The sequence below is a fragment of the Denticeps clupeoides genome, chromosome 20, assembly GCF_900700375.1.
Source record: "Denticeps clupeoides chromosome 20, fDenClu1.1, whole genome shotgun sequence".
Taxonomy (NCBI): Eukaryota; Metazoa; Chordata; class Actinopteri; order Clupeiformes; family Denticipitidae; genus Denticeps; species Denticeps clupeoides.
In genome coordinates, this window is record NC_041726.1 from 5,586,596 (window position 1) to 5,599,510 (window position 12,915).

At 46.2% G+C, this 12,915-nt stretch overlaps 1 protein-coding gene across 2 annotated transcripts in view; it reads left to right on the forward strand.

Annotated features, from left to right (window-relative positions):
• The window catches only part of ext1c (exostoses (multiple) 1c), a 41,919-nt gene extending 29,285 nt beyond the window's left edge, over positions 1-12,634 (forward strand). For both annotated transcript variants that reach the window (XM_028963416.1, XM_028963417.1), the window contains 10 exons: positions 5,482-5,575; positions 8,039-8,146; positions 8,472-8,591; positions 9,128-9,260; positions 9,487-9,605; positions 9,684-9,779; positions 9,916-10,002; positions 10,086-10,246; positions 10,977-11,148; positions 12,060-12,634. In XM_028963416.1, coding sequence (XP_028819249.1) covers positions 5,482-5,575; positions 8,039-8,146; positions 8,472-8,591; positions 9,128-9,260; positions 9,487-9,605; positions 9,684-9,779; positions 9,916-10,002; positions 10,086-10,246; positions 10,977-11,148; positions 12,060-12,245 — 1,276 coding nt within the window. In that variant the 3' untranslated portion in view covers positions 12,246-12,634. The remainder of the gene's footprint in view (positions 1-5,481; positions 5,576-8,038; positions 8,147-8,471; positions 8,592-9,127; positions 9,261-9,486; positions 9,606-9,683; positions 9,780-9,915; positions 10,003-10,085; positions 10,247-10,976; positions 11,149-12,059) is intronic.
• Positions 12,635-12,915: the final 281 nt, after the last annotated feature.

The following is a 12,915-nucleotide window of genomic DNA, read 5'->3' on the forward strand; positions in this document are numbered from 1 at the left end:
CTGGGGCAAAGATATATCCACACCAGCCTGTACTGTTGCAAATAAAGGGATGGATTATAAAGTGAAGTGATTGTCACATGTGATACACAGCAGCACAGCACACGGTGCACACAGTGAAATTTATCCTCTGCATTTAACCCATCACCCTGAGTGAGCAGTGGGCGGCCATGACAGGCGCCCGGGGACCAGTGTGTGGGGACGGTGCTTTGCTCAGTGGCACCTCAGTGGCACCTTGGTGGATCGGGATTCGAACCGGCAACCTTCTGATTACGGGGCCGCTTCCATAACCGCTAGGCCACCACTGCCCCATAATTAATCCTGCCTCCGCTTGACTCTGCGTTGTAAGCACAGTGTACTGGCGGGTTGCTCCACATGCCCCGTGTCAATTCATTTTTAAATAGGAGTCGTGGCTCAGAAAAAAAAGAACTCTGTCACGTTCAGGATTAAAAAGAATACATTCCAATATTTTCGTGCAGCTTAGTTTGCTTGTTTTAAGGACCGAGGGATTTGTGTTTGTCTGGCTTTGTGCTCTAGAAGATATGTATAATGAACAGTGTCATTGTGACGCCGTAATCCTCGCCAGTATTTAGATCAGCGGCTGATAAATCCGGCGTGACTCCCAACCGCTGCGCCGCTTACATGATGAGACAATATTAGACCCAGCAGAACCTCCCCGATGGCCCCTGGCCTGCCCCCTTTTTGTTTCCGTGGGAACCGTGAGTCACCGTTTCACGGCGGGCATCAATGTTTAATGTGGCGCCGCCGCACAGGTAGAGAGAGGGGAGAGCGGCAGCGCGGTTTTCTACTACCTCTTCCCGTCTCTCGTCACCCAAAAACTGTCCCAGCATGCCGAGCGGTGTCACCCTGCCTGCAACTGCTGGAATACCAGGCGAAGGTAGTGGCTCGGCGGTGGGGTGGGCCACCGCTCGGTTACACCCACTCATCTCCAGTGTTTAACAAGCTTCTCACCCTCCTCAAGGGGTCGGTGGCTGTGTTGCAAAAGGTGACAGTCTCACTCTCAGCTTTATTGGTGTTTGCATTTCACCCTAACATCCTGCATGGGGGGACATCAATCAACTAAGAGGGACTGATTGACGATGCCTAGGACCAGTGAGTTTGTGGATTAAACTTTTGATTTAATGCCACAATCATCATGAATAAATTTTTAATCACAATAATACAACAACAACATTGATTTCTTATACAGCCCATAATCATACACAGTATGTCTCAATGGGCTTTGACAGGCCCAACACTTGACCCTTCTGCAATTGGTGTCAGTGCAGGGTTGATGATGATTTGTCCAAGAAAATAATAAAGTCCAACAGCTGTAGTGGTGGAAAAGTCCAAAGTGTAGTATAGAGCTGGACAGTGCAGAGTAGTAGTTTAGTCCAGTGTCATGGTGTACATTGCATGTCCATTATTATGCTGAGGGTCCATTTGAAGATCCATGAAGCTCTAGCTGGTGGCTGTGGTGACCTTCTGGTACATTTCATGCTAAGTTGTCTCGTCAGCAGTTCATTGCTAGGGACAGGGATCCATCTGGTGGTCTCTTCACTGGACTCTGGAGGTGGCCTGGGGAGATGAAACAGAAGCAGCGGCAGCCGGTGGCATTGTACAACCTGTACAGAAACATTTGGTTATAGAGGTACATTTGTGGACCGCTGGCCCGGTACCCTAACTAGGACAGCCTAACTAAGACGAATAGAACACTGTCTATGCTTGACTAGGTGACTGTGTAATAATAATACATTCCAGGCCTGCAGTGACAGTATTTCAGGATATAACACTCCCTCTTGCATATTGTAAAGACTTCTCCACACACACACACACACACACACACACACACATATATATATATATATATATATATATAAAACACGACACAACGTTTACAATATAATATGCAGAAATGGTTTAGTACATATTGAATGCCAAAATGAATTCCCGAAGTTCATTATAACGCTTGATAAGCAACAGCAGAAATCACAGCATGGCAGCCAGAGAGGCGCCCAGTTTGGAGATTAAGCGAACGCCCGAGGCGCTCGGCGCTTCCTACATCGCCGCGGTGAACACGTGCACTGGTGCCACGGACACACGTATAGACAGATTTGCATGTCAAAGCCACCCCCGGAAGTGCTGACGCGCTGCCACCAACGCCCACAAGACATGTTTTCTGGTGATGTGGTTCATGTTGAGTCCAAGCTTATATTAAAACCAGGAGCTTATCTTTTCTCAACATCGGTTAGATTAGAATATCCTGGCAAGTCTAATCACAGTAGAGACATTCAGCGATTTGACATAAGATGACTTAAGCTTCACATGCAACTAAAGCAAGTATTAAAGGAACTTGCAGGACAGGTAGCGTTGGTTACAAGTCTGCTAAACGTTTATGCATTCAGTTGGAATTTGCTCGATAAAATGCACCGTATTAGGCGGTTCAGAAGGTTCATGTCCATTATCCTGGCTCTGCAGGGCTCAGTGACGGGAATGAATCCAAATAAAATTGCATGGTGTCCAGACATGCAGTTCTTGTGGACCAGGGAAATAAAAATACATCTTAAGACCAGAGGACCGACCCTTAGGAGGATTTTGAAGAATGCAAGCCTCCAAACAAGGCACAGAATGAAGAGTGGAAGAAAAAGCTCCCTTCCTGGAAACAAAATGCTGTGTTAAATGATGTATTTGTTCTCGATGTTAAACGTGAGCAGCTTCTTTAAAACTGACTGAGGCGAACAATTCAGAAGAGACTGGGGAGGAAATGTAGGTCATAACGAGTTAAGAAAGCCCACCGTAAAAAACGGTGCTTTAGCCAATCCAAACACAAACCATGCAGGCTTCCTCAACACTCTTCTACTTAAAGGAGAAGTGGAGCCATTTTCAGGCATCTACGTACATGGTGCCTGAAAATTCACTCCTGTTTTCAAAACCACTTCTGATAATGGTACAAAAATGACTTGGTGCAGAATTACAGCCACTTTTAGCCAGACCCACAATAAAACTTTGCCCAGGACGCGCCATTTCGGTGTCTGTGGCTTTAAATGCAAATAAGGAGTAGAGAGGCGGGACGAGGAGGAGAGCGGCCTGTAGAAGTTGACGTCATCAACACCGTTCACCCACCACAATGTTTGGTGCAGACAGGAAGTTGTTGTGAGACTCTGAAGAACCCACTGGTTCTTCAGAGTCTCACGTGACGGAACTAAAAAATACATTTGTGCTCATTTTTACATGCAATCATCGATCAGCTGCAATGCTTCGGTGGAGATAAGGTTTTAGGGGAGGGATGGGAAATTCTCTGGGTGGACAAAAAAGTATGAAAAAGGGGAGGTAACCATTCCCTGTATGACGACATAAGGGAACAAATTCCAGATCCAACCGTCTGAGCTGCCGCTCTCTGAATGGCGAAGCAGAATGACCAAAGCACTCTTTACACCTATCACCATTTCTAGAAACTGCAGGACCATAGACAGGCTAGGGGAAGTCATATTAATGTTAAATCATCTCAGAAAGTGAAATTTGGTTTATAAATAAATTTATAAATAAATTTTATAAATTTATAAATAAAGGTTTATCTTATCTTATTTGGTAACGGGGGACATTTAAACTTCTGGTGTTCTGCAGTTGCTCAGTAGGCTTCCCTGTGGTCACCACACTATTATTTGCATCAAATCCATTTGAAACAGTGGATTTTTCTGATATTTAAATATCTTTTATAAAGAAGGTTAATGTATCTCTGTAAAACTGCATCTTGTCCACCAACCACAAACCATTTTTTAAGTGTTGGAACATTTCATAAGAACAACTGGATCTGGAACAACTGGTTTCTGGAGTTTCAAGAACCTGCATCCCATCGGTAAATGATTAAAAATCTGTAATTTTGGGAATTACATCTTGAACATTGTGATCCTGCTTGGATAAAGGTTGTGGCTCAAAGCTGGAGTGGGAGACGTGTGGATAATTCTGCTTGGCCTAAATACTGATCGGTCCTAAGGGGCTCATTAGCCCCTGAGATGGTCACCCTAGAGGGTCTGGTTGTCACCTCTCCTCGTCCGAGGTTTTTCGGAGTCGTCATTAGGTGCCTCCACATCATGTCCAGTAGCACACACTCAGCATGTAGGTTGACAGCCGTCAACAAGCCGTTAACGAATGTCTGTCCGTCCTGAAACGAAGGAAAACTGCTGCTTTTGAAGAGGATTTGTGACCTTGAGGAGGACTCTGAGGCCCTGTTGAGAAGCGAGTTGGGGGGGAGCAGTGGAGGACTGTAAATGGCCGTTAGAGGCGACAGAGAAACGCACAGAAGGGAGGCCAGGATGGCGGCCCTGTTTACTTGGACGTCCCTTTGGTGGGCAAAACACGTTGAGCGCCAGATTTCCGATAAAGGCGCCTTCATTGAGGAATGTTTGAGCTTCTTGAAGGGCCTGCCCAGAAAAGGAGGCACTGTTGATATGATCTACAGTAATGAACACAGGGCTCTTTCACTTTCACGACATCACTCCCACACACCAACACACAGGCCCTCATGTGCAGAGCGAATTCGAAACCAAACTAAGTTAATGAGGTTCATACCTCAGCCAAACAGAAATCTCCATTAATGCTCAGGCTGGTGCTTTCACTAGAACGAAGGGACTCGTGATGTTTCACTTGATCCAGTCTGATCAAGTGAAACATCACGAGAGAAATTAACAGACGATATCAGTTCATTGACCAACTGTGTTAGCAAACGGAAATGGTTATGCTTCTACTACCTTTAGCTTCACTGTTGGAGACGAAAGCTCTGTGGCTTTTTTTTTTAAGGGTTTGGATTTGGTGGCTCAACGAGACCTGGGGAGGTGGCGAAATACAAACAGCGCTAGGAATCTTGAAGGGATGGTTTTTGTTGCACTATAGTTACGTGCCCGTACGTCTCAGGCTGCTGCACATGATGGGAATACTTCCAACGCCAGCCTCGTTGGATTTGGTGTGAACTAATGATAGAAAAAAAATTGGGGTCAACTTTTCCAGATCAGTTTGGGTTGGTTTTAAGGCGCAACATCGCTAGGGATTGTGTGGTTAGTTATATACCATTTTTGCATCGGTCACTCTGAGAAATTAGTCAAATCTTGGGTCACTGATAGCACAATGACATGAAATCAAAACCGGCGTTACACAAGCAGCAACTTTACGCACAGGATTCCCTTGCCAGGAGTCGTCCCCCCCAGTCTTTGCACAATGCACTCCCTGCCCACCATGCAATCGTGTCATTGGCACAAAGGTGCAGGATCCCGTTTCCTCAGCGTATTCTTAGAAATGGTAAAATGGTTGCCAGGGACGACGGGTTTGAGGATCTGGGGAAGGACAGTGGCTGACTGGAATCAAAACAACCCTCAGCAATGTTCCTTGGGCCCAAGTCTTTCTTGGCACTGGACAGAGTTCCTGTTTATTTCATTTCTTTTTTTTTTTTTTCCTGTTCTCTCCCTTTATTTGTCTGGTCTGCTCTCGTAGGTTCGACTACCAGGAACTGCTCCATAACTCTACGTTCTGTCTGGTTCCTCGAGGGCGACGCCTGGGATCTTTTCGCTTCCTGGAGTCCCTGCAGGTACGATCCCTTCAGCACCTTGCTGTATTATTAACCGTGGCCCGGAATGAACTTATCAGAGGAGATTCTGTGCACCCAAGGATTTCACCGTCTTAAGTCCTTGTTTTTTTCCATATTGCACATGCAACCTCACATTGGGCAAATGACATTTGACTGACATGTTAATATTAATTTGCTCATTAATGTAATGTAATTAGTTATTACTGTGATTCTTCCAATGGCCAACAGGCCAACTGGCTTCATTTAAAGATTAATCACATTTCTTGGAACAATTAATGTTGTTGCACACGATCAACAATGTTGCCTGCAGGACAAATTATTCAACTTTAAATTAAAATGAAATGTCATCCCTGCCCCTCAAAATAACAAAACTCTACCTCATCCTCCTTCATTGCAAAAAGTAGTTGGTCGTTGGAACTTTTTAAAAATCCCTTCATCAATAATATTGAAATATTAATATTTAATTTTCCGAGCCCTTACGGCTAAAAGGGAGATTGCCTTATATTTTTTCTAATTGCGCTTTTCCTATGGATCAAATGGATAGCAGAAATCAGTAGAGCGAAGTAATGGCCCGAACTGGGAACAATCAATGGGAACAATGGGAAACTACAGAACCGCGCACGAAAACTACAAACTTTGCGTGCAAATTCCTCTAGCCGCTACCCCGAAAAAAGAACGAGGATCCATTCATGTGCGGACAGTGCAGTGGGTGAACAGCAGCCGCTGGCATGTCTATGTAGGCGTGTGCATGTGCCGGAAGCATGTGTGTAGCGCCTGTGAATGTGCTGCTGATCTGTGCTGAATGGGCAAATCCGCAGAGCGGCGGTGGTTTTGGCCCTCGCTGCAACCCCTCCTGCTCCCTCGCTTTCTGTCCACTCTCAGCCCTGTGTAGATCTTTTCTATGCCAGCCAAAAAAACTTCATGTGGAAACTTCCAGAAAGTCGACCCCCACCCTCCCCCCCAAACTTCCAGCGCTTTTTTTTTTTTTTTTTTTTGGCCTCCTCCGGTGCAACCAACAAAAACAAGCCCACACATACATCCACTCATGCAAAGTGGCCGTGGGAGGAGAAGCCAGGGGAACACATGGCCCGAGCCAAACCCGCTCCCGAGCTGGCTTCTCCGGGATGGAGCACCGGGAAAGCCCCAGGCTGCAACAATGGCCTCCAAAAAAAGTGGCCGGCCGTCACCTGGGGCCACAAATGTCTGTCCGAGATGAAAGCGGCCGATTGGGATCGCATTGCTAGAGGGAGCTGCTTTTGATCTAGACAGCGTTTCTCCTGCAATTTAATTAAAATAAAATGGGTGGAAAAAAAAAAAAAAAAAAAAAGAGAGACACTTGAACATTATTCTTAAAAAAAAATGAAGTAAATAAGGCAGTGGGGCTGAGGAGAAACATCAAAGCGCACTTTCTTCTAGGTTTTGTTGTCCCTCGCTTTTTTTCTCGTCTCTAGCAGTGTTTTCTCTGCGGTCGCCCCGCTGTCCCTCCCTCCCCTGTGTGTTTAATTATCAGGCCTGGACCCTTTCTGTGCGACCGGCCCTCCGAAGTGCAGGGACACGGGCTGCACGGACATGGGCAGAAAAACCACCATCATCAAACTCTCATCAAAAGCCTCATTAGACGAACACATGCATCCGCTCAGCGGGGGCCCCGTTTTCCTCGTGCCACGTAGCACGTAGTGCATGGGGCATCTTCACATTCCCATCGGGGAAGGCCTGAACTCATAATGCGCGTGTTTGGCCTGGTGGTGGGCACGGTCCCGAGACGTCTACGCGTGCCCACGCATTTTTGCGGAGTGAAGTGATTGCTATTGTGAAACGCTGCACCACAGCGCACGGTGACACGTGTGATACCGCGGGCGAAAGTTAAGTGACAGTTATTTGGAACGGAGTCACGATTAGTCAAAGTGTGAAGGTAAAATGTCACTGGTTTTTAACTCAACAAGCCTTCTGATGTGGGAGGGAAGCTGGTTTTTGTGACTTCCTTTTCTCTTGTCACACCCTTAAAGGACATGTCATTGTGCCTTTTCTATGTCAATATGGTCAATATGGTCAACATTACATGACGGACAACCTTTGTCTAACCAAAGCTATATATAAGACCTGAAATACCATAGATCATACAAGCAGGTCCTTCTATTTTTTTACTAAATGAATTTTGTGACATAAATGAATACTCACCGCTCGTGACGTCTTACTCAGAACAAGAAACACAAGATGACATAAAATACACACACAGCGGACCCGTAATGGGAAGGTTGCCGGGTTCGGATCCCGATCCTCCAAGCATCCACTGAGGTGCCACTGAGCAAAGCGCCGTCCCCACACGCTGCTCCCCGGGCGCCTGACATGGCTGTCTGCTGCTCACCCAGGGTGATGGGTTAAATGCAGAGGACACATTTCACCGCGTCACCGCGCGCTGTGCCTGCCGTGCCTCACTCACTCATTTCATCTGTGCGAACGCAGGCCGCCTGCATCCCAGTCTTGCTGAGCAACGGCTGGGAGTTGCCCTTCTCCGAAGTCATCCAGTGGAACCAGGCCGTCATCGAGGGAGATGAGAGGTTGTTGCTACAGGTAACGCGCCCGGATTGGTTCTGCTCACCGGCTGACGAGTGATGACATAAGATGCGTTGCTAGAAAGGTGTTTGTCGAAAAATCACACATGGCTGCTTGACTGCTTCCCTCTTCGCACATCTCAAACGTATTAAATATAATTAACCTCAGTGAAATTGTTCATTTTTTTTTGCAAATCTCTTCCTCACACTTCTGTTTGTTGCCTTCCAGTGAGGCACGTAGTCACTCAATTTTTTGAACTACCAGGGAGAGTAGATGGAGAAAAAAAAGAGGCAGAACCGATTAAAAGAAATTCTTGGTATAATATGTCATTTCTCTGTCACAGGTGCCCTCCACAGTGCGAGCCGTGGGCATCGAGCGGGTCATGGCCCTGAGGCAGCGAACGCAGATGCTGTGGGAAGCCTACTTCTCCTCCATCGACAAGATAGTGCTCACAACGCTGGAGGTGTGTGTCGTAGACCTGTGAGGAGTCAAGATGCCACTTGGTCCTCGGTCACGTGCTGCCCTCTAATGGTCACACTGGATATTTATTGATGTGCAGTTCTCTTACCGCCATAATATCTGACTACAAAATTTTAGCTCACACAAACACACACACACACACACACATATACACATTTTTGGAATATCAATAAATCATTTGTAATTGAATTAAAAAACCTAAACGTTCAGCCTAGATTTAACTAATTTTCAGAAGCTGGATATTTCTGTTTTTGATTGAATGCAGCAATATTCAGTGATAATTCTAATGTAATGTTCTAATTGGGACACTGGAGTTCTGGTTTTCATGAGCCTTCAGAATATATGGACATGTACCTTTATTAATTAAATTCTACGAAGTAAAATTTGTCTTCTAATTTTGTTTGTAATAGTCTAAGCCATTTATCTATCTATCTATCTATCTATCTATAAATCTAGATAGATACTGTAGATAGCATGTATGTATATATGGTGTAAATTGTTGTAAATTGTCTTTTTCAGATTATAAAGGACAGGGTGTACTCCCACATCTCCAGGAATAAGTTCATGTGGAACGCTCTACCTGGAGGCCTGCTGGTCCTACCTGAGTACTCAACTCACCTGGCCCACTACCCCTTCTACTACCTGCACCTAGGTGGGGCCAGAACCCAATGAGCAGCAATGACACACATCTCAAGCATGGCTCACTAAACCCATGACTTACCAGGAGGTTTAAAGTTTAATCCGGTCGATGTGTTTTATCCAAAGAGGAATGCCAAGCATGTTTTCATTGTGAAATCATTGCACTGACAAGCTCACAAAGAACAATGCTGCTGATTGTTAGACGTGATCACAAGGGTTTGGTTTCGTCCCGCTTTCAGGGGTCAACCCGGGACAGGAGTTCACGGCGGTCATCCACGCCACCTCCCCGCTGGTCTCTCAGTCTCAGCCCATCATGAAGCTTTTGCAAGTGGTTTCCAAGTCCAAATACTGCTCACAGGTACCAGCCACGCTTTCTCAAGGTTTCCGTGAGCACTTAAGGAGAAGAAAGTAATTTCTGTGAATGATGTCCCCTCAGATAATCATCTTGTGGAACAGCGAAAAGCCTCCCCCTCACAGGAGCAAATGGCCACCCATGCCTGTGCCCCTAACGGTGACAGATGGCAGGAAGAAGGTGAGCACAGCCATTTAAACCGAAGCGTGCGGCCGCTGTGATGCTATCAATTGAGGCCTTAGTGGCCAATTACGCTGTCTTTTAGCTTGCCTCCATTTCTCACGTCCAGTTTTGTCCTTGTTTCGCCCCGTTTTAGACGAGCAGTCGTTTCCTTCCCCATGTTGCCATAGAGACCGAGGCCATTCTCAGCCTGGATGAAGACACGGTGTTGTTGACTAGCGAGGTCTGAAGGCACTCTACTCTTGAAACTTCCATCTCTAATGCAGCAGTCTTAAACTAATTGGAATAACCCAAATTTCTCTGCAGGTGAATTTTGCCTTCCACGTTTGGCGAAGTTTTCCAGAGAGAATCGTGGGATACCCGCCCAGGAGCCACTTCTGGGATCCTGTGAAGCAAGCGTGGGGCTACACCTCCAAATGGACCAACGAGTACTCCATTGTCCTGACAGGAGCAGCCTTCTACCACAGGTAGTGACCAGTCTCCCTTATCGAAGGTCGCTTGCCATCGCATAACAGGGAAAGGCCAACCACGGACAAGTAAAGGTCAAGGAAATTGACGCCGGAATTGATGGACTACTATAGCTAAAGGTCAATTTCGCACCTGCTGTTGATTTGGTTCGGCTCAGACAATGGGCAAAATGTCAGACTCTCGGGGTGCTTAATCTCTGCAGCACCGATATGCTGACAAAAAGAGGTAAATGGCACCATTGTACGCCAAATTGTTTGGCTTAATTTCCCTGTAGGACACCCTTGTCACTTAGCCCAGTATACGTTGTGTGACAGAGGTTTAAATGGAAATGGTCGCCATCTTGTAACAAGAGACAGCGTCAGAAATGATTAGCCAGTTAGAAGGCAACGTGAAGCACGTGGAAGCCAATTAGCATGTGGGCGAAACAAAGGGATGACAATAAAGAAAGACTGGGTCTCCTCCAGACTCCTCCACTGTCACCATCATACACTGGACATGCCATACATTTATTAGGTATAACGGGTGATCTGTAGTGATATTAATTTAGTGGGCTACTTCAGATCCCTGTAACTACTGATTGTAATTCGCTCTGCATAATGGGGTGTCTGATAAATGAAAATGTAACGTTGTTCAATTCCCATGATGGTCGTCAAACTGGAACACTATCTGAGGCTGTCCCATGAAACCTTATTTCAAGATCCTCTAAACCTCTGTTTCCTTTTCTGTTAGGTATTACCATCACCTGTTCTCGCATTACCTGCCACCCTCGCTGCGAGCGCTGGTTGACCACACCTCCAACTGCGAGGACATCCTCATGAACTTCCTGGTGTCGTCCGTCACTCACCTGCCACCCATTAAAGTGGCCCAGAGGAAGCAATACAAGGAGATGCCTGGTCCACAGGTAACAATTGCACCCTGATCGCACAAATCCCATTGCCAGGTACACTTCACAATTCGCTGTTCATGATCATATCTGTAGGACCTGAACCAAACACGCTAAATAAATGGTTCTTCAAATCCAAAGTGTGCTTTTGATAGGCCAGGGATTCCCAATACTGTTCCGGGAAGCCCCAGAACTTCAACATTTAGAAACCTCATCATTACGCTTTCGTCAAAAGCAATTCTCTGTCACTTTTGGGGGTGATAATATAATGCATAAAACCAGCAGACTCATAACTGAAGGGTTGTGGGTGAAAATCTCGGTCCCCTTGAGCAAAGTCCCCAAACACCTCGGGCACCTTTCATGGCTGCCCCACTGCTCACAAAAGCTTACACTATGCATTTTTATTACATGATGTACAATCACTGATTAACCCCTCCGGACCAGGCCATGGTCATAAGAACCTCAAACCTGAAATGTGTCGACCGTGTTGACGTCTGTCCTCACTGTGCATGTGCAAACACAGACCGGAAGTTCAAGTAGCAGGACATGGAATCCCGCCTGCGACAGACACAAGCAAACCTTTTTAACATGATCCCGCCTACTGATCACGACTGGAACAGTCGTGATAATTATTATGACACCCTCCCCCATGTGAAGTGTAGCCATATGCGCCGCCGTGCACCACATGGCCTTTGTTCAGCATCACTGCTTTTCACATGCAATACAGGTGAAGTGGCTGTTTAACCCCACAGCAGGAGCCCCATGACAGAGGAAAAATCAGTCTCTGCCCAGCTTTAGGGTGATGGGTTAAAGTCAAAGGACACATGTTGTTGTGTGCACCATGTGCTGTGCCGTGTATCATAATGACAGGCTATTTCATGCAGGTGCATGTTTTCATATTGAAACCTGTTTTATTCTCACTTGTCTAGGGAACAAAGACGGCCCCGTGGGCAAACCCCGAGCACTTTACCCAAAGGCAAGAGTGTGTGAGCACATTCGCCAGCTGGTTTGGCTACATGCCCCTGGTACACTCCCAGTTACGCCTGGACCCAGTGCTTTTCAAGGACCACGTGTCCGTCCTGCGCAAAAAGTACAAGGACCTGGAACGGGCCTGAGGGGCACTCACGGACCGGATGAGGGACAAGCGAGTGTGGACGCCTCGGGCGGCACAGAAACTTGCTGGTGCAGGAATGTCCTGTCCAAGGGGTGGAAAATCCTGGGGGACCAGAACTGCTTCAGATGGGTCAGCACACCCCCTTGGGGGACTGAGAGAGGCTCACGACTCAAGGCAAAGGAGGCGGGGCCGATCTCGCTGTCCACATGAACGCTGGACAAGTGGCCCGGAGAGATGAAAATTCACAACATGGCCACAAAGTCATCATCCTTGCTGCGTTTTCTTTGATGCCGGAGAGCATGTTTCTTTTTGGGACACCATATTGGTTTTAGTGAGGTCGCCAAGCGACGGGCTCATTTCACACAAAGACCAATAAAACATTCAAGCTCATTTCTAGACTGTCATTTTTTGGTAACTGCCAAATTGTTGTGATTTACTAATTCAAAAATTTCAACTGAAGATTCAAAACTACACGAAGGAGAAAAAAAATGGCTGAAAGTTTCATATTTTAGGCTCTTCAAAGCTGATAACTTCTTGTTAATGGAGACCTTCGCTCACGTTAATGAAACTGGTCATGATGCCAATGATGTGCAAAGCAGTCGTGAAATAGAAACGCACATTTTTACATTTTCATTTTATTAAAAAAAAAAAAAAAATACAAACTTTATGAT